The sequence below is a fragment of the Paroedura picta genome, chromosome 10, assembly GCF_049243985.1.
Source record: "Paroedura picta isolate Pp20150507F chromosome 10, Ppicta_v3.0, whole genome shotgun sequence".
Lineage (NCBI taxonomy): Eukaryota > Metazoa > Chordata > Lepidosauria > Squamata > Gekkonidae > Paroedura > Paroedura picta.
Window position 1 is genome coordinate 44,295,787 of NC_135378.1, and position 20,602 is coordinate 44,316,388.

The 20,602-nt window shown below is 41.2% G+C and overlaps 1 protein-coding gene across 4 annotated transcripts in view; it reads left to right on the plus strand.

The window, feature by feature from the left end:
- The window catches only part of DDX60 (DExD/H-box helicase 60), a 67,835-nt gene that overhangs the window by 8,391 nt on the left and 38,842 nt on the right, over positions 1-20,602 (plus strand). For all 4 annotated transcript variants that reach the window (XR_013224703.1, XM_077353647.1, XM_077353646.1 and 1 more), the window contains exons 3-11: positions 20-80; positions 2,479-2,668; positions 4,763-5,104; positions 5,550-5,666; positions 7,703-7,834; positions 11,414-11,569; positions 15,123-15,261; positions 16,533-16,688; positions 18,533-18,641. Coding sequence is in view for 3 of the 4 variants with exons in the window: in XM_077353647.1 (XP_077209762.1) it covers positions 20-80; positions 2,479-2,668; positions 4,763-5,104; positions 5,550-5,666; positions 7,703-7,834; positions 11,414-11,569; positions 15,123-15,261; positions 16,533-16,688; positions 18,533-18,641 (1,402 nt within the window). In the remaining variant the exon portion in view is untranslated. The remainder of the gene's footprint in view (positions 1-19; positions 81-2,478; positions 2,669-4,762; positions 5,105-5,549; positions 5,667-7,702; positions 7,835-11,413; positions 11,570-15,122; positions 15,262-16,532; positions 16,689-18,532; positions 18,642-20,602) is intronic.

A 20,602-nucleotide genomic window follows, 5' to 3' on the forward strand; every position in this document is an offset into this window, starting at 1 on the left:
TTAAGATTTTTTTCCCTAGAGCTACAAAAATGCATGGAAGAAATAACTGATTTAATTTTGGACGACATACCTAAAGCAGAGTAAGTATAGCTAACTATTTAGAGTCAATCAGTATGTCCTATACTTCCAGCATCCTACAAAGGTTCTATTTCCTGATCCTTTCATACTACCACCATGTAACCTCTCTGCATGTCTACTTCTCAATAGAAATGGTTGATTTGCTATAATATTCTAATGGATGCTTTATTGTAGCTGTCATTAGTTTACATACTCTGTTGGCACAGAGGATCTTGGCCTTTGGGTTATATAGTGATTTCCCTTTTTAAAATTCCTTAAATCTTATCCATGGTTCCTCTTTGCAACAGTCCAGGGAGTGGAGCATGTCTGGGGTGTCCAAGTTGGTATATGGCCAATCAGAGGAAATACGGCAAAGCTGGGCACACCCTGATTGTCCCTGACCCTACAGTTCTCACCCTCCATTGCTGGCCGCTCACCACTTCACTCGCAGATGTACCTGGCTGCTGGAGCCAGCACGTCTGCTACAGTCCACGACCTTGCTGGGGGGAAATGACGGAAATGGTTTGCAGCACTCAATACTTCCTTGGGGATGGGTGGGGGAGACACAGTCCTTGCCCTGCTGACAGTCCTCTGCCTCTTTCAGCACCACATGCAGCCGTCCCACCCATCTTCCAAGGGACTTGCCCGCACACCTTTCCGTGCCCCGTGCACAGGGCCCCGTCCCACTTTACCTCCGTCTAGCCTCCCCTCCTCCATGTTTTCCCCCTCCCTGTCCCCTTTGTGTGGTCAACTGCCCTGCCACGTGAGCAACACAGTTCCCAGGTGCCGCTGGTGCTTGAGAATGTCAACAGCGCAACAGGCCGCCCGGCCACTCCCTCCAATGGATGCGCCTCGCCACTGGCATCAGCTGCAGGACGGGAGAAAGAGCAGGCAGTGCTTGTGTCGCCACTACGGGTTCTGCCCTTTCTTGGCTATGACCTGCCCATGGCCACACCACTGAAGGCGTGTGTCTGACTGCTCTGCAGAGTCTGTCTACCGATGCCTTCCAAGTCACGATGCGCAAATGACTCCAGCCTACTCATTGACCTCTACTGTGAGTGCTCTGAGTGCCATGCCCCACCACCTCTAACCAGACAGCCAACACCAGAGGGGAGGGGAGAAAGAAAGCACCAGACTCTCTCTCATTCCCGCCTACAAACTCTCCCCACCACACTACCACCCGTTTTATCGCCAAAAATGGCCTTGCCCTCTAGTATAAAATAAAAATACAGATTCTACTCATTGTTCTTGAATTCCCCCAATTAATGGCACAGGTAGGAATCCTAAAATGTATATGCTGATAAGGCTGGAAGGAAGGTATAGGGATTGCTTTGTTGTATGTGTATATATGTCTGTACTGTGTCTAGAAGACTGTCAGTCTCTGGCTAGAGCGATCTTTCTCCTTTTTGCTCTACCTCAAGTTTTCTCAACCAGGGTCTTGTGAAACCCTGAGGTTTCTTGACAGCTCTGGAAGGACTTCCTGAATGGGTGGAAGTTAATAATTTTATATATATATTTAAAATTTGTTAAACATTTATTGAGTGATATGACCATATATGACCCCTCTCAAAATAGCCAATGATCGGCTGGGAGGGGGTGGCAAGGCAGAGGGGCCCCTGGTCAGCATGTACACAGCTATGCTCCCCAACCATACTCTGCATGATCATACCCCTTCTGGAGTTTCTTGAAGTCCGAAGAATGTTACATGGGCTTCTCAATGGTAAAAAGTTGAGAAAGGCTTGCTATTTATAGGCACTTAACAAGATATATAGATATACCCCCATACACACACAGATGTCATGAAACTTCCTACTTCCAAAGCTCTTCATAGATCTGTGGCACATTTAAAAATGCAATTGTAAGGCCTGTGAGCAATTTTTGTGAAATAAAACTAGGTAAATGCCAGGAATTTCACATCCTAATTAGTTGTTACAAGTCACAGGAGGTGTTTTGAGGAGCACTTTGATAGAAAGCCTTGGTCCACAGATAAACGTGCTGATGATTCTTGCTGCTTACTGAAGAAGTTTGTCTTTGAAACATAGCATTTGCTTATTCAGATTGTTAACACTGTTCAATTCTCTCTTTTTACCACAGCATTTTAGATATGCTAGTGAGTTGTGTTATACATTTGAGCTTCATAAGATTCTTCTATACACAAGATGTTAAATGTGCATGCGGTTTTTGTAAATTTGTGTTAGGGGCCACTAGTTACATTAAGAGAGGGCATCGTATGAACATTTTCAGCCAACATATAATTATATAATAATATATATATGGCTTGCTTTCTGATTGAATTTAATTTCCATTAGTTTAAAATCAAATGTTTAGAAAACAGCTGTTTATACTTTCTTATTGTTAAGGCATTTAACAATAATGTGTCATTGCTACTTTGCTTGTTAACATATAACACTTCTGATCCAGGTATGTCAGTCTGCTAAATGACTATGTGGAATCAGAGTTTTTTCTGATTGATGGTGATTCAATGTTCATCACTTGTGCAAAAGAACTGACATTACAGCGAGGACAGAATTTGCACTTCTTTTACCTGGTGGAACGTTTTCTCTTGGATTTATCAAGCAAAGGAGCGAAATATATAATTGTTTTCTTCAAGGTAACAGGAAGATTTGTTTTAACTGTATGTCTTTTTATTTGGTTTTCTCACCAGAAGAAAACATTTGTAACTTCTCTGCTAGCAATAAAAATAATTCAGGTGGAACTATTTTATCTCAAATAGGTCCCCAATTGATGCTATAGTGTAGAATTTTTGTGATCTTCATTCTTGAAATGATCATCTAAGCATCTTTGCTAGAAACAACTCAGTGTATATCTTTTAAAACAACAAGTCTCAGTCCTTATCAGAGATTTTTGCTAAAAGACTACAGGCAGGAAGCTCTGCCTAGGGATGGGCATGAACTGGCTCACGGATGAATTTTAGCCATTTCATGGCTTAAGAACAAAAGTCACCATAGTTCATGAATTTTATGGCAGTTCATGGTGGTTCATGAAGAGCCGAAAGCAGGAATTTAATGGATTAAAACCCTTGCTTTCTGCTCTGAACAAAAAAGAGTTGAAAGGGAGCAGAAAATAATGGTTTAGATGGCTGCAAAAATGCTGTCCACGCCCAATTTTAGACCTGCAATTTAAAAACTCATTCTGAATCTTTTAAACCCTCCTTTTCAGGCCTCTTTGCCTTGAAAATTTTGAATCCCAGTCTAATTTATTTTGAAATAAATTAATTGATTTCAGTGGCACTTATTTTCGGTTCTTGGAATTGCTACTTGGGGTATTTCTATACTATACCACAGTCTGCTTTAAACAGAATAATTTATGGAATATTTATTGTTCTTGTGAGATCAATAGACTTTACAGTTATAAAAATAGATATTACAGTTATAACGATTTCAGAGAGAGGGCACAATATAAGCTGATAAGGGTGTGGAGATGACATGTTTCAAATGGTCATTTATTCAATAAAGTCATTGGGTGATCTCAAACATCATTATTTGTAAGTATAGCCTGTTTCACAAATCATTTTGAAGAAAATGGACAAGTTCCCCTTGTCCTTGAGTTATGTGGATAAAGAAAATGTTACAAATAAATAAATTGTGGCTGCAAAGATACTCTGGATTTACGAACAAGCATGTGACTGCAAAATAAGCTCCTTTCTCCCATGCAGATAGTCTGATTATGAATCAGTCAACAACTTTTAAGTTGTGTTAAAAATCATTGTACGTCTTGTAAACAACCCAACAGTCCTGCAAATAGAGAGATTTCCCAATAAATATTAGGGATTAGTGTTTAAGTATAATAGTTATAATAGAGCCTCTTGTGGTGCAGAGCGGTAAGGCAGCAGACATGCAGTGTGAAAGCTCTGCCCATGAGACTGGGAGTTCAATCCCAGCAGCTGGCTCAAGGTTGACTCAGCCTTCCTTCCTTCCAAGGTCAGTAAAATGAGTACCCAGCTTGCTGGGGGGTAAATGGCAATGACTGGGAAAGGCACTGACAAACCACCCCGTATTGAGTCTGCCATGAAAACGCTAGAGGGCGTCACTCCAAGGGTCGGACATGACCCAGTGCTTGCACAGGAGATACCTTTACCTTTATAATAGTTAGATTTGGATATTTTAATTCTGTTCTGCTATCAGGAGATCCTGCTGCTGTTGCAAGGAGACTTCAATTGGCAGTAGAGGATCCTTGTAAATATGTTAATAAAAAATAATATACCCTGCTTTCTCTCATGTTTCAAGGTGGCATACAATAATAGTTAAAAAACAATGAAAACTAGAATAAAATAAACAAAATAATAATAATACCCTTGAACCAGCAGAGGACTCTTTGAGTTCGAGGAAAGCTCCATCATTTGTATAATAGAATCAAAAGATCCAACCCATCAGTGACCATTATGACCGTTTACGCACTGGGAACTTCACTGTCCCAGCTCCCATGCAGGAGCAAAAATCAGGGGCAGATGAGGAGCAAATGCTCCCCCGTGTAGGTGCAGGAAGAGGTGGGGCAACCTGTCACGACTAAAACTCCAGCCTGCAGCCCAGCATGAAACCTACAGTGCATAAATGGTGTATGTTGGAACCATCATGCATGTAATAGAATGTGACTGCATCTTTAATATAATTTTAAACAAAAAATGCATTGCAGAAACTTTAATGAGTTTAAAATTTTCACATACTGTACATATATTTTTTTGCAGGATGCAGAATATTTGTATTACAGAAATCCTGATCTCCTTTCTTTGCGAACTGCATTGATTATTCATCTGAGAAACAACACCCAAACTCCTGTGCACACTGAGTTTTCTAACTGCTTTGTCAGCGGCTGGAAAAAATTTCTGGAAGACAGCTATCCATATTTCTTAATAATTTCTGATGATGGCCTGGATCAATTGCAGACCAATTTTCTCCATATATATATTATTCACACTTTATCAAAGAGAATCAATGTTGTACTTACTTCAGGACAACAATCTGATGTAGTCAGAACTTATGGGTATCATATCCATAATGCATACCATCAATGGCATTTTTTTCGACAGGTGAGTAGTAGTATAGAATAATAAATATTAATTAATAAAGATTTTGCATCTTCAAAGTGGTAGGCATGTTGTGAGAATCAAATGGTGCTACCCCCCCCCCAAACCCTGGTTGTAATGTGACAAACAGGACAAATATGGGGGGGGGTACTTTTGCAAGCCACTGTGAATGGTGCTATTCCACCTCCCCTTTAGCACCCAAGTAGAATAATTATTTTGCACAATCTATATAGGGAATCTTTGTATAGAATCCTGAGTTTTGGGGAACCAATGTCTTGTGCTGGAGTACAGAAAGCACTGTGAAATGCTTGCCTTAATGATAATGGCAGCAGCAGCAACAATAATAATATCAGTCTGCAATAAATTTAGTGGCACATTAGTGGGATTTAGAAGCAGTGAAATCTGGATGAGTTATGCTCATGATTTTGTGTGTGTGCTTTCTTTTAAGCGCGAAGCAAAGATTAAGAATTTGTATGAAATGTTGCTTGCATATATGAAGAGATCTAGTTCAGAGACATCCCTTTCTCTTTCTGCATATCCCAGTCTGGAAACATTGGCAACAAAGGTACCATTCATTTCCAGCTGTTTATCATATTTGTGTATTATGGTGCTCAATGCACTACTTTTGTTTTGGCCTTTTAGCTTGTGCTGAGGACTCATACCTCAGGCCACATGCAAACTTTATATCCAGAATAGGAAGGGAAAGGTGTTACGCAACTCGTGAAGATGTCCTTCTCAAATATTCCTCCTTAATAATATTTGTAACACCCTCAAAATATTCTAAGTAGACCAGCAGTTAAAACTAGAATCTGTGCAAGCAGGCCACAATCTGTTGAGAAGAACTGGAGGTGCAATTTTTCCAGATGCTGTGAATGACCCAATAGAGGTTTTTTTTTAAAGAAGAAAAACACAACAGTGAAACAGGAAGGGGAAAGGCAAAGTAACATACTGAATTCTGTGAATGAAATGTTAATTTGGGTTTCATTTCAGAGTTGAAGTTTATGCTTTTCATTATTCCATTATATCCCCAATGAAAAAGGACTGATGATGCCGAATAATAACTGCTAGGGTAGACCTGACTTTGAAGGTTGGGCTTACTATCCTTAGCAAATATTAAGCCATTATTACCTATCGGTAAACCTGGGTTCTGTACCATTTATAGGAATAATGGTTCCATTATTTACTATTGGTTCTATTATTTCCTCCAAGCCAGGCTGGATTCTAGAGATTTTTTGTGGTGGTGGTGGTGGTGGGGATAACTTGGGAATGAAATTGGGGTCATTGTGTGTAGGTAGGTAGTTCTGAGTTCCTTCTCTTTGCAGTGGGTTGGACTATATGACCCTGGAGGAACCTTTCCACTCTATGATTCTATGATTGTACCATGGATGATACCTGTAACTTCCAAATCCTGGTCTACCTGATCAGCCATTAGTTGGCATCACCAGTCCATTTAAATTTGAAAGCTATTAGATTCTATGTGGGTATTGTTGTTGTTAGGTGCAAAGTCGTGTCCGACCCATCGCGACCCCATGGACAATGATCCTCCAGGCCTTCCTGTCCTCTACCATTCCCCGGAGTCCATTTAAGTTTGCACCTACTGCTTCAGTTACTCTATCCAGCCACCTCATTCTCTGTCGTCCCCTTCTTCTTTTGCCCTCGATCGCTCCCAGCATTAAGCTCTTCTCCAGGGAGTCCTTCCTTCTCATGAGGTGGCCAAAGTATTTGAGTTTCATCTTCAGGATCTGACCTTCTAAGGAGCAGTCAGGGCTGATCTCCTTTAGGACTGACCGATTTGTTCGCCTTGCAGTCCAAGGGACTCGCAAGAGTCTTCTCCAGCACCAGAGTTGAAAAGCCTCAATTCTTTGACACTCGGCCTTCCTTATGGTCTAACTTTTGCAGCCATACATTGCAACTGGGAATACTGTGGGTATACTTGGCCTCCAATTTATAGTGGCTGGGTATTCCCACAGAAAAAATAGCCTTTTAAAAGTTGAAAGGACTTGTGATGACACCAACAGCCATTTAGTGGCCCAGCTTCCTCCTTCTCGGCTCTTGGTGCCTGAAATCCAAAACATTCCCAGAGGTCTAGGAGATAAAAAAAATCATGCCTAGAATTTGGGAATGTTTAGGGTCATTTTGGTTAGCCCTGAGCTAACACAAAGCAGCTAATCTGTGATTATTTTTTGCACTCTACAGATGCCAAAATCTTAGTATTGTGATGTGGCAAGTAGTTATGATGCTGGACTAGTTGGATCACTGGTCTGATCCAGCAGGACTCTTATGATCTTACAGTCTTCCTTTCCATCCTCCTTTCAAACTGGCTAAATACAAGGAAAGTATTCTAAGTTTGAAAGGAATCAGATGGCAGGCTGTTAGCATGTAAAAAAGCTGTCTTGGGTTGGGGACTGAAGTAAGGAGGGAAGTGGGTGGGACTGAAAGAAGAAAGTTGGCTGATCCAGCCTGTTATATATTGATGCTAGTTCACATAGCATGTCTTTGATTGAATTTTTAAAAGGATTTTAAAAGTATTTTCCTTAGATACAATTTCAAGAAATGAAATATAGAGTAATATAGTTTCTCTAATGCTCCTATATTCCTAAGTGTCAAGTTCATTCAAAAATCACCTCACTACGGATGGAGATAGAAGATCTCCGATATATTGTGTGTATTGTCACCTGTTCACTGATTTTGGAAAAGTTCCATCAAGAAAGCCAAACTTCTTCTGTGAAACAGGTGAGAACTTCCTTAAGCAAACAAGTTAGCTTCTGTTTAAAACAGTATAATATACCTGTAACTAATATGCCTGTGTACATGGATTTTAAAAATGTCTTTTCCTTCCTACTGTCATTTGAATTTTTAGCCAGTTATTGTTCATCTCTAGGCCATTACTGTACCAGGAGCTACCACGAATATGTGATTCTAATGTGGATCTTCTCTATGCAGTTGGGAGGAACCACAGCCTTGTAGAATTGCCCTTCAATAGTCTTAAACAAATTTCAGAGTGTTGTTGAATGTATAGAACATGAGCTCTGCAACTTGCTTAGTACTATGGGCACATCTGGAGTTGTGAGAACAAGTACTGGACACTACCACAAAATAGCTTTTATGGTCCCTAAACATCTTCCATACAGAAGCATAGTATCATAGAATAATAGAGTTGGAAGGGACATCCTGGGTTATCTAGTCCAATCCCCCAACAGGACACTCACAACCCTATCACTCATCCACTGTAACCTGCCACCCCCTTAAGCCTTCACAGAATCAGCCTCTCTGTCAGGTGGCTATCCAGCCTTTGTTTAAAAATTTCCAAAGAGGGAGAACCCACAACCTCCTGAGGAAGCCTGTTCCACTGAGAAACCGCTCTGTCAGGAACTTTTTCCTGATGTTTAGACAGAATTTCTTTTGAATTAATTTCATCCCATTGGTTCTGGTCCATCCCTCCGAGGCAAGAGAGAATAACTGCTCCATCCTCGGTATGGCAGCCTTTTAAATACTTGAAGATGGTTATCAAATCCCTTCTCAGTCATCTCATCTCCAGGCTAAATAGACCAAGCACCCCCAGCCTTTCTTCATACGTCTTGGCTTCCAAACCCTTCACCATCTTTGTTGCCCTCCTCTGGACACGCTCTAGTTTGTCTACATCCCTCTTACATTGGGGATGTTCAGTTACTGAAAACTGAACACAGTACTCCAAGTGAGACCGAACCAGAGCAGAGTAAAGTGGTACCATCACCTCCTGTGATCTGGACACGATACTCCATTTGATACAGCCTAAAATCTCATTTGCCTTTTTAGTCATCGAGTCACACTCTTGACTCATGTTCAAGGTATGGTCTACTAAGACTCCTAGATGTTTTTCACACATGCTACTGCCAAGTTTCCCCCATCCTATATTGGTGTATTTGGTTTTACCTACCTAAATGCAGAACTTTACATTTGTCCCTATTGAACTTCATTTTATTCAATTTAGCCCAGTGGTCCCCAACCTTTTTTCGGCTGGGGACCGGCAGGGCGATGGCCACGCCCACGCAGCGCACATGTGTGGCCGCGCCTGTGCATGTGCGCATGCGCGACCGGGCCGTGCATGCGCGATGCGCAGCGCAGCCCTTATTCCCTCTCCCCCCCTCCCACAGTAAGAAGCTTCCTGGGCCGCAAGCTTGCGGCCCGGGAAGTTTTTTACTGTGGGGGGGCGGGGAGAGGGAACCGCGGCCCGGCGCCCTGGCCTTTGCGGCCCCGGGCCGCGGACCGCAGGTTGGGGACCACTGATTTAGCCCACTTCTCAAGCCTTTGTTTTAAAATAAAACTTCAGTTGAATAAAATGATCAGGGTGAAAAATTGAACATTTAAATTTTGTAGGGGGGAAAGAAACCTTTCAATTGGTAGTGTAATTACTTGTGCTTTACTAGTGCTATCCAAATGAAATTAATTGCGGGGGATGACTTTAGTTATGACTGGAAAGTCTGGAGTCAGGGTTGCTGACAGGAGAACCAAATAGAACAGGGGTAGTCAACCTGTGGTCCTCCAGATGTCCATGGACTACAAACGCAAAGCTGGCAGGGGCTCATGGGAATTGTAGTCCATGGACATCTGGAGGACCACAGGTTGACTACCCCTGAAATAGAAGACAACACAAGGGATCCACCAGGTAATGAAATATGGACTTAACTTTGTGTGGGTATACTGAAAAACAGGGAGACTTCCTGGAGTCCAAATATGAATATGTTTTGGAAGTTTCCTGGGCACCAAGAGATTCATGACTGGATCTCCCTAATGTCTTTAAAACAGAAGTAATGGCCCCTGAGGACCCAGGTCTAAATCGGTGCCATATAACGAGAGAAAGAGAATTTAATGTCAACCTCTTCCTTTGTGTCATCAATAAAAACTGGAAAACAAAGAGCTGCACCAATCACAGGAGATAAAAAATAAGGCCAAGTCTCATGGTGCAAAAATATATTACTCAAATTCCTGGATGAAAAGTAGAGATTTATTTTTACTTGTGGCATGGCTTTCACAGTTGGCCTTTCACTGAGAGAGAAGTTGCTAAAGTTGCTAATCTTAAGATTAGCAAAATCTTAAGCAAAATCTTAAGATTAGCAAGCAAAATCTTAAGATTAGCAAAAATTCATAAACATAACAACACCTAATGTTCACATTGTAGTGACAGGGTGGCAGACTTCTTTCATAGGTGGTGGGAATATGATCATGCTCACACCGTTTGGGAACAGATAGCACAGATAATGTCAGCTGGCCTTGAGATTAAAAAATCCATGCAATATAGCTACCATGTTACTAAACTATCTTCCTACAATTTCAGGTGAATACACAACAATCATCTTGCATATGGTTACAGCTGTCAGGCTGCTGTATGCTAAACAATGGAACAAAATCTCAAAGATCCAAGATTGGTTATCAAAAATATGGGAAATGTTAAACAGTTAACCTAATTGTTTAGCAAAATTACAAAAATAAAGGGAACTTGGATTCTTTGGGGTTTAAAGGAATACTAAAAATGCCAGTGATAGCAGTTTAGATTGTAATCGTATGGTTTTTGATAGTGTATAATAATGCAGTGTAATATTTTGTTCACACGATGTCATTATTTTTGTTAATTTAAAATAAAATTAGTATATGGTAAGGCCTTGGAAGCATGTCTCATGGTTTAAGTGCCACTCGGTGTTTAGCACCCACTCATGGCTGCTGTCCCATCCAGAGGCCAGCCAACCAACCTCTCCTCCTTCCACTTCCCTTTGAGGCTTGGAGGCTGCAGATCCCTTGGTGCGTGAGAGCTGCCGCCACCAGTGAGTTACATAACAGCTGCCTGCAGCCTTTCTGGGTCCTGGTGTCCTGTCCACCTGGTGTCCTGTCCGGGTCCTGTCCACAGAGATCTTCCACTCCACTCCACTAATCTAGTGTCTTTTGTATCAGGCTTGGCTGCTTGTGTGTGTGTACACCCCCAAAAAAATTCCCCGTGTGTTTTCACAACAGGCTGTATGAGGGGACTTGTTTGTCTTACAGTAGCTTTTCATCTTGCATTAGTTCTTCCAAAAGAGTAATGATCACTCAGCTGGCTAGAATTATAGTCTTTAAAGTATTGTCTTTGAGTTTTGCAGGTTAAAATTGAACTAATGACGTGTGTCTAAGGTCAATTTGAAGTGTTAATCTAAATGAGGATGTGACAGTTCTAGAAGACCAGTTTACCAATATAACATATTTATATTTACAACATGGAGAAACAATTAATGCATCTTTTCAAAATGTAATTTTTGTTATGTGCTTCATAACATTTTCTTTTTTGTATATGCTTTACTGAAGACAAAACCGGCATTAACTCTGCAAGAAGCTGAAGACCTAATTAGGATGTATTGCCTCAGTGTGGTTTTTCTTCATCACATGCCCCTTTCACAACGAGCTCAGATTAGATTAATCAAAAATAAATGGAACGAAGAAACTTTCATGTTAATTCAACAGGTTGGTATTCCTATAGAAACTTCAAAAATATCATTGAAACAAAGGAACTCTCAGTGTTGGCTACCTTTCAAAATGGTTTCAACTAGGGATCCGCTGAAAAAGAGGTTGACGTGACCATTTTTATTTCCTGAAAAATTCTCGCCTGTTTGACAAAGGATTATGATTAGAGAAAGAATTAAGATTTCATATTTACATTCCAGTCATATTTGGCTGGGTGACAGCACCACTGATGGCAAAAGAAGCATCTACATTGTGTTCCATTTGAATGGAAGGAGGAAGAGAGAACATGATCTGTTGCCAAGGCAAGCAGGCTACTCTTTCCTCCCATATCCATTCAGAGCAATATAAGGCTAATAACATGGCTTTATTGGCTGAAAGAAGAGGGGCAGAAAATGACCCTAGGCAAACATTTTACTGTGAAAATTTCAAATAAGCAAGCTACAGAGTAATGTAATCAGTTTAATGGATGTTCTGCTTACCACTCTGAATGTAAATAGGCAATGCTTTATACAAGTATTTAAAATAAATAGCCAAATAAGGGTTCTGGAATGCTTCCAGTACAGTGAAAATTGTGAAATCACATTTGTATGTGAATGTACCTGAACATCCTGTTCCGAGCTGTAAACTTGTTAAGGATTGGTGCTGCTATCTAATCTACAGCATAGGTTCTTATTTCTACCAGGGTTCCACATTTTGGTGATAGTATAAAGATCAGTGGAACATGCCAGGCTCTGTATTCATCAAGTAATGAGTCCTAGAAATGCAGCAAATATGCTTTCCAGACCTTAGTTTTCCTGTTTCTCTGTACGTGTACTCATGAAGGGTATAGGCCTTCATGTTTGGAGCGCCAAAAAAATCAGTACAAGAAAAGTCTTCACTCATTTCATCAAATCATTTGGCTACTTAAGGTCATGAAAATGTATGTGAGTCTTTCAGAAAAGAAGACTCATGGTGTATATCCTTTAATGTAAAATAAAGTCTCAAGTAAAGTCGTAAAATTTACAGGCATTATTCTTGTGGTGTTGTGTATGGGCACTAGGCATCAATATGAATTTTGGATTGGAGTCAGTTAATCTTTTTACTCAGTCTTGCCCAATTTCCTTCCTTACTATAGCCCCTGTCCCACTTGCACATGTAGAGCCCATGATCCCCAGAGTAGCCTTTTTGTGGGCAAGGAGGATCCCTTCCTGTTTTCCTTCACATACATTGTCTGTTTTGAGGGACACTCAGAGAATGTTTAGATAATTTGCTTTTTTCTCCATATCGTTTCTATAGTTATAACGTATTTTATATATACACTAGGGGCAAAGCCCGTTGTCTCCAAGAATACAACGGGCGCTAGAGCTTGGCAGTGGGAAGAGGAAGGGGAGGAGTTGTCCAGTCTGTAAGGGCATGGAGTTGTCATGTGTGTTGTGTGGGAGGTTGTGGTGGCATGGTGGCAAATGAGGCCATGGGTGTGGAGATATGGGTGTCAAGAACCTGTGGTGTGGAATGTTCGTTGAGTGTGGGAGAGGACAGACCTTTGGGAATTGTGGCATAGTGGTTACAGATGAGCTTTCCAGAGCCATGTCCTCAGATATGTGAAAGGAAAATCAGACTGGAGACTCTTCTTAGGGGAAGATTACATGGCAACCAATTCCCCCCAGTTCTGCGTCATTTCCCTTCTTGTGTGAATTAGGCCCCATTCACCGAAATGCCCGTCTGCCCTAATACACATAGGATAGTCACAGTACACAGGTGTCCACCCTGTTCCTTCTGTCTCCCATATTTTCACTGTTGGTAAAATGTTATGTGCCCACATGCTTCTTTCATGGTTGCTCCTTAGAAGAACGGATTTTTGTACCCTATTGCTTACTACCCAAAGGAGTCTCAAAGCGGTTTACAAACACCTTTTCCATTTGTCTCTCCACAATAGTTAACCTGTGAGGTATGTAGGGTTGTGAGAGATCTGAGAGAACTGGGAATGGGCCGCAGTGACCCAGCAGGCCTCAGGTGTCTCAAAGCATTTTCCAATCGTCTTCCCCTTCTCTCCCCATAGCAGACTCCCCATGAGGGAGGTGGGGTAGCGAGCCTCACAGGGAAGCTGGCAACCCTAAGAGGAAGACTGTATGTGCACAGCAGTCTTGACCTTAGTAAGGTTTTTAATACTGTTTTGTTATTTGTGAGGCCAAGGTTATTTGCCAGTTACTATTTCAGTTACGATATGTCTCCAGACATTTACTTGTTCTCTATTTAGTTTCAGGCTGTAAATATTTATTTGTATCTTCCTGCACTTTCCAGACTCACAGGACTGATGCTGGTCTGCCTGTCTGCGCCCCAGAATACAAACAGTTGCTGATAAGGGCTGGCCATAACCCATAGGCCAGGAGGGATACTCCTGCACCACTCCCTCCCAACTGCAGGCAAAAATGGCTCATTTGAAGGCTGGACTCTGAGGCATTGTACGATTTTGAAGTCCCACCTCCAAACCTCCAGGAATATTTCCAACCCAAGGGTAGCCAACCTACAGGCATGGCCTGGAGAGCTCCTGGAATTACAGCTCACCTGCAGAGTATAAAGATCAGCTCCCCAGGCAGAAAGGGCTACTTTGGACAGGGTTGTGGTAGAGAAGAAACATTTAAGGCTTCCCACAGGTTGTTGTTGAATTGAAAGACTTGAGGCCTACTGCATAGGGTTGTTGTGCAGATGAAAGAGGAGACAAAAGAGCCAGCTTCCTCTGCAGAATAACGCTGTGTAGTGGCCTCAAATCTGCAGAGAGGTGCAAAGAAGAAAGACACATGGCTTGGCTGTGTCTAACCCCCGGCCAGAGCAGTCTTTGAAGTGAGAAGGGGCTTTTCTGTGGTCTCCCTGTCAGGCAACTGTTTGGCAGAAGGGGAAAGTCCCCCCCCCTCAAAAGGAAGGCCCTCAGTCTCCCCTGCGTTGCTCTTGGAAAGGCCTCCCTCCCCTCAGTCAGGGCCTGTCAGAGGCTCCTTCGCAGCAGGCCTGAAGGGGGGAAGGGGGAGGGGGAGCACTCTGCAGCCTCCTGCCAGCTCTGTCAGGATTCTGAGGCAATTTACAGTTGGACATGGCAGTTAGGTCAGCCTTGGGGCGAAAAGGGCTGGCCCAGCCTCTGTTCTCATCCCCATTGGCAGCCCTACTGACCTCTTCTCCCTTTGGTGGTCAGGAGCAGACTGGCAGCCAGACTGGGCTGGGTGAATGGAATTTTGGTCTGTCCTGGTGAGGGGCCAATAGGAAGGCACTTTGCGCGCCTCCCCATTGGCTGCTTGGCCCTGGATGGACACTCGGAGGGCCCAATCAGGAGCCGCTTCGTGGCTCCTGATTGGGCCCTCTGAGTTTTTATCCTGGACAGGGCCCGCCCTAACTCCTCCCCAGGTGGCCTTACTCTTTTATTTAATAGGACCCTGTCCTATTTAAAGATAGGACCCTGTCCTATTTAAAGATATTGTATTTTATTGATGAGTTACTGTAAGATCCCTTGAACATTTCAGAGAAGTGAAACTCAAATATCTATGTGAACAGATTCTACTCATATTTTTTAAATTTTTCTTTTCAGTATAAACTTTGTGAATCTGTTGTTCTACAAAATCTTGCTAAAGTGTCATGGAAGATTGATTTTTCTGTCCTTCCTGATCTGAGTGATAATCTCTTGTGGAAGAACATTGTGTTTTATTATGAAGCAGAAAAACATTCAGGTATTTTCTTCTTTTTAGAGCATTTGACTGCTAATTGTTTATTCTGCATATAAAGATACTAGACCTGTAAGTTTCTGAAAGGAATGTTGCTGATTTACTTCCCTCTGGCATAATTATAGACTTGTACTGATTGTCCAGGACATACGGTCTTCACTTTTTTGTATCCAGAGTATAATGCATTGGAGAGTTAGACAGTATTGTGTGTCCATTGAAGAAGAGCTAATTTTTAAAAATTGTGCTCTCCTCCCTTAATAATTCTTTTTAAAAGCACACAATGTGACTTGGTTTACATGGCAGCGTTCTTGAATAGCAAAACTGTTTTTTTTTAATTTAAAAATATTTTATTTGCCTGCTTGTTTATTTAAAACATTTTGTACTGCCTTTCTACCCGATTAGGGTTAAAGCATTTTAACATTAAAAGTAGCATTTAAAGTTATAAAATAATTCAATAAAAACACATAAGTATAGAATATCAGAACCAGAGATTAGGACCAACAACAGTTAATGAGGGGATGTCAAATGAAACAAACAAAAAAAAGGTCGTCAGCATAAAATATTCTAGCTACACATGCAGAGGCACAAACTGAGAAGCTCAAATCAAAGTCCATAGACCCGTGTGGCATTAAAGCACACTTAAAAGCATTGATTTCTCTCAAAGTGGCTTTAACTCTGGGTTAAGCTTCATCACATGTATCCTGTGAGGTCTGTCAGCAGAGGAAAGCTCACAAGGCAGGATTGTTCTGCCTCCTCCTGCAGAAGCCCACTAACCCCGTCCTCAACAATTTGTTCTTGGGAGTGAAGGGATCCTCAGGAACAGAATGGCAAAATAATGATAATGTAATTGGTAGGAATTCCACCACGCAATGTCAAAAACAGACCAAAGGTCCATATGTGGAAGAGACGCATGGGAGTATACCAAACACCTAAACAATAGTAGTGAGGCACAAGGGTGTTTAAAGCTTTTCCCACCTGCTGATTATTCCATGTACTCGTCAAGTAGCCCTTCCTCATGTGGAATGCCCAGATACAAGGGGTCCGGGGCTGTAAAAGAAAATGACTTAAGTGAGAAGATTGGGGGGGGGGAGCAGTAGTTGGGAGAGGCTGTTTCAGGCTGCCACTAAAATGGGAGCGGGGAACAGGTAAAGTCTGGGGGGGATAAGAGAGATAACACCCAAACTTCTCACAGATTTCCTGATTGTTTTTTTTTTTTTGAATTGTTATATTTTGAATAAAACTGTCATATGTTAATTTTCACAATATGTTTTTCTTAGGGTTTGATTTGGAGATAGGAACAAAAATTGAAAGAGATTATGAACTTTTGTGGAAACAGGTTACAACACTGTTGGGAACAGTCAGAATTGGGAGTTCTTTTCCTCTGCGTACAACTACTAAACATTTTCTTGAAAACAAGTGTTTAACTAGCAAAGGTAATATCTTCTATAGATACTTTCTCTCACCATCATATCATAGGAGTTTATATTCTTCTATATATTTATAGGATCTCTCATATATATCTATATAATGCAATAATTAATGTTGAAGTAATTTATTATATTACAAACATTTTAATATTTAAATATCTATGCACTACAATGCAGTACAGCTATTATATATTAAAACATGTCACTGCCAAACTGTTTTAAAGCTTATTAAAAAAACAAAAATAAATGCCTACCAATTCTGTTTCTCACTTGCATTGAAAGTCTTTTGTTGGACTTGCCATGAATTGACTGTGATTTGGTGGCACTTCACAGAGATATATCTGTAAATATTAATAACAATTAAAATGTAATATTAATTACATTTAACAGCAAGACAGATATCCCCTTTTCTGACTTGTGAAAGCCCTTGGTTCATTATTAGCAAATTGTTTTTTCAGATACTTAGTTTAACATCTTAATCCTCTAGTGATGGGATATAATAGCATATGCTAAATATAGCACTGCGCAAAAATGTGAGGGCAAGTCTGTTTTGCTAAGCTTCCTGTTGGTTATTAAGTAGGTATGGTTTTCTTTAATAGCAACATAATTGAATGCTAAAATGCATTTAGCAAGCTGTGTCTTGAATCATCTCCAACCTTGCTCTACAGCTAGTTGACTGGGAACTAGACAGCTTGATTACATGATACTACTATGCTGCTATAGCAAAGTTGATTCTGGCATTACATTGGGACTATTGCCCTTTAATTATTTGAAAGAAGAATTATTTGAAAGTATAATTTATTTTGATTGTTCTATTTCAGTGCAGATATTTTGGTTGCATTTTTGTGATGGTTCATCAATCCCTGTAGTATTTGCCTAGATTTTCTTTAGATAAAGGAATAAATAATAATAATAATAATCTCAAGATGCTGCTGCCAAAACCATACCTACTTAATAACCAACAGGAAGCTTTGTACTTAGGGTCATAATTCTATGTTTACATTTTATATAGGTTATTTTTAATGTGTTATATATTTTAACTAGTTTTACATCTGGTGCTATGTGTTCATTGGGACTTTTCTAAGGCTACCATGTTGGTTCATAGTGGAGATGAAATTTGAACCAGGAATTTTAGCTTGGTTTTTGGGAAGGGTTATTGCTCATTGGAAAGGCATGTAGAAGGTCCCAGGTTCAATTCATGGCATCTCCAGTTTGAAAGGACCAGGCAGTAGATTACATGAAAGACCTCTCCCTGAGACCTTGGAGAGCTGCTGCTAGTCTGAGTAGACAGGATTGATTTTGATCGACCAAGGGTCTGATTCAATATACAGCGGCTTCATGTGTGTTCATCTATTCAAACAATGTCTGACAATACATTGCAAAAGTACAGTCAATAGAAAACGTTGCTTGTTTTTCAGCTGTTGCTGTATTAATTTTTTTCCAACACAAAAAAGAGCCTGTCCCAGGCTATCAAAATCCATATATAGTATAATATTTATACAATTCCCATCAATAAAATATTGAATCAAATATCAAAATGTCTTATCTCCATTTTAATAATTAATGAAGCAACAAAAACGAACTCTAGATTTATGCCGTTTTCAATGTTGAATTTTCATCAGTGGTGGTTTCGTAAGTACACAAAATTACAGTAAAGTTACAATCAGTGTAAATTCCATCATAGTACATAAATAAACCCAATTTCCAAAAGAAGCATACCTCCTATAATTGTCAAAATTATCCTTGTAAGTTTCCAATATTCCAATATTTTCCCTATAATTCAGAATCACCTGTATTTCGTGTTGTAGTTGTATTAATCTTTTCAACAATATTTCATTTTCCTGGTACAGGCAAGGAATCCAAGAAAACATTTCTTAATCCAGGATTTATACCAATTACAAATACCTTAGTGGATGCATTCACTGGAGATATTTTAAGTGATATGCCATTTTTAAGAAGGTATCGCTTGTTTTCATTCGATTGCAATGAATGCATGTTGGATAAGATCATTATGTAAGAGTAGGGGCCAAGCCCCTTGCATTCAGGAATACAACGGGTGCTAGATTGGGGTGGGGTGGAAGAACCTTGCAAACGCCTCCCCCTGGAAAGACTGCCGGCAACTGTTAGGGAACACACTGGCAAGAGCAGCTGCCATGCAGCAGGGATCTGCAGCCTCCAAGCCTCGGAGGGAAGTGGAAGGAGCAGGGCATGGTCAGGGGTAGGAGACAAAAGGTGATTGGCTGGCAGCTGGACAGACAGGCAAGCCCATTGGAGGAGGAGGCACTCAGGGGCCGGACAGCTGCCCTGAGTGGGTATTAAGTACTGAGTGACACTTAAGCCATGAAACACGCTCCTCCTCCAAGCCCTTACTAGAAGTATATTATGTGTAACAGATAGCTTCATTGCATCAAAAACAGGGATTGCTTGCATCCAGCATTAAAATAATGCAAACTATAAAAACTTCTAGAAATAGCATCTATAATGTAAATCAAATGAAAATAAGTCAATATCTTTGGTAGCACACACATCCACAGAAATTGTATACCCTTTATGAGTCCTACTATTACATCTAAATAACACTTCTCTGTAGAGAGAGTATCAATCATCAGGAATGACGGTATATCTGTCAACACAGAAACCCAACATTTTTCAAAGTATTGGCCCTTAGGGTTCTAGGAGAATACCTCTTGGGATCTGCATAGAATAGAATGTGGCTGATAAATAGGCTGATTTGTATAGAATGAGGCTGAATCCTTGGATGCCTCCACTGGGACAATATGAAAACAAAGCCCTCTTCATTTTCAGGGAATGGGAACAGGCTCTGTATGTTAGGGAAAGGGGATGAAATCATCCCCCTTCAAAGGGTGGGATCTCATAAAGTTGACACCTGCAATCACCTCACTTCCAGATAACCTCAGAACACTGGCCAGATTGCTGCTGATGTGCTATTGGGGAAACAGTCACTTCATCCCAGAAGCTCTTAATTGGCTGAGGCCTATATCAAATGAGAATCAATGACCGTTTATGCACTGAGAACTTCACTGCCCCAGCTTCCATGCAGGAGCACAAATTGGGGGGGGGGGGTGAGGCACACCGGACTGGGTGATCCCCCATGTGGGTGCAGGAAGAAGTAGGACAACTTGCCACAATTAAAACTCCTGCCTGCAGCCCAGTATGAAAGCTCCAGTGCGTAAACGGTCAGTCTGGAGTTCTTCTAAACCCTCTTCCCTTCATCCAGTTGGGAGCTGTGGGAAACTTATTTTCCCAGGGTTGTAGGCTTCATTTCAGATCAGGACCATGGTGTGAGGGAAGAGGTTTCTTTGCCTACTCATCCATGATATTTTTCCAAAGCCAAAATGGCTCCAGGATATTATATGCCCAATTGCAGGGTTCTATCTATATTTGAGAATGAGCCTCTTGTGGCGCAGAGTGGTAAGGCAGCCGACATGCTGTCTGAAGCTGTCTGCCCATGAGGTTGGGAGTTCAATCCCAGCAGCCAGCTCAAGGTTGACTCAGCTTTCCATCCTTCCGAGGTCGGTAAAATGAGTACCCAGCTTGCTGGGGGATAAATGGTAATGACTGGGGAAGGCACTGGCAAACCACCCCGTATTGAGTCTGCCATGAAAACGCTAGAGGGCGTCACCCCAAGGGTCAGACATGACCCGGTGCTTGCACAGAGGATACCTTTACCTTTATCTATATTTGAAACTCCAAATCCCTGCCCCCCACAGTTGCTGTTTCTGTGGGAGAGCTGTCTAATTTGGGGGACAGCAGAGGAGAAAACAAGAAAGTCATGCTCTGTAGGTGCCATAGGTTTTTGACAATAAGTATCAGAACATGATCTATTTCAATAAACGATTACTAATTTGTTCACTCTTGGCTTAATGATAAAGAGGGTTTTAGGCTTTGCAATTTTATGC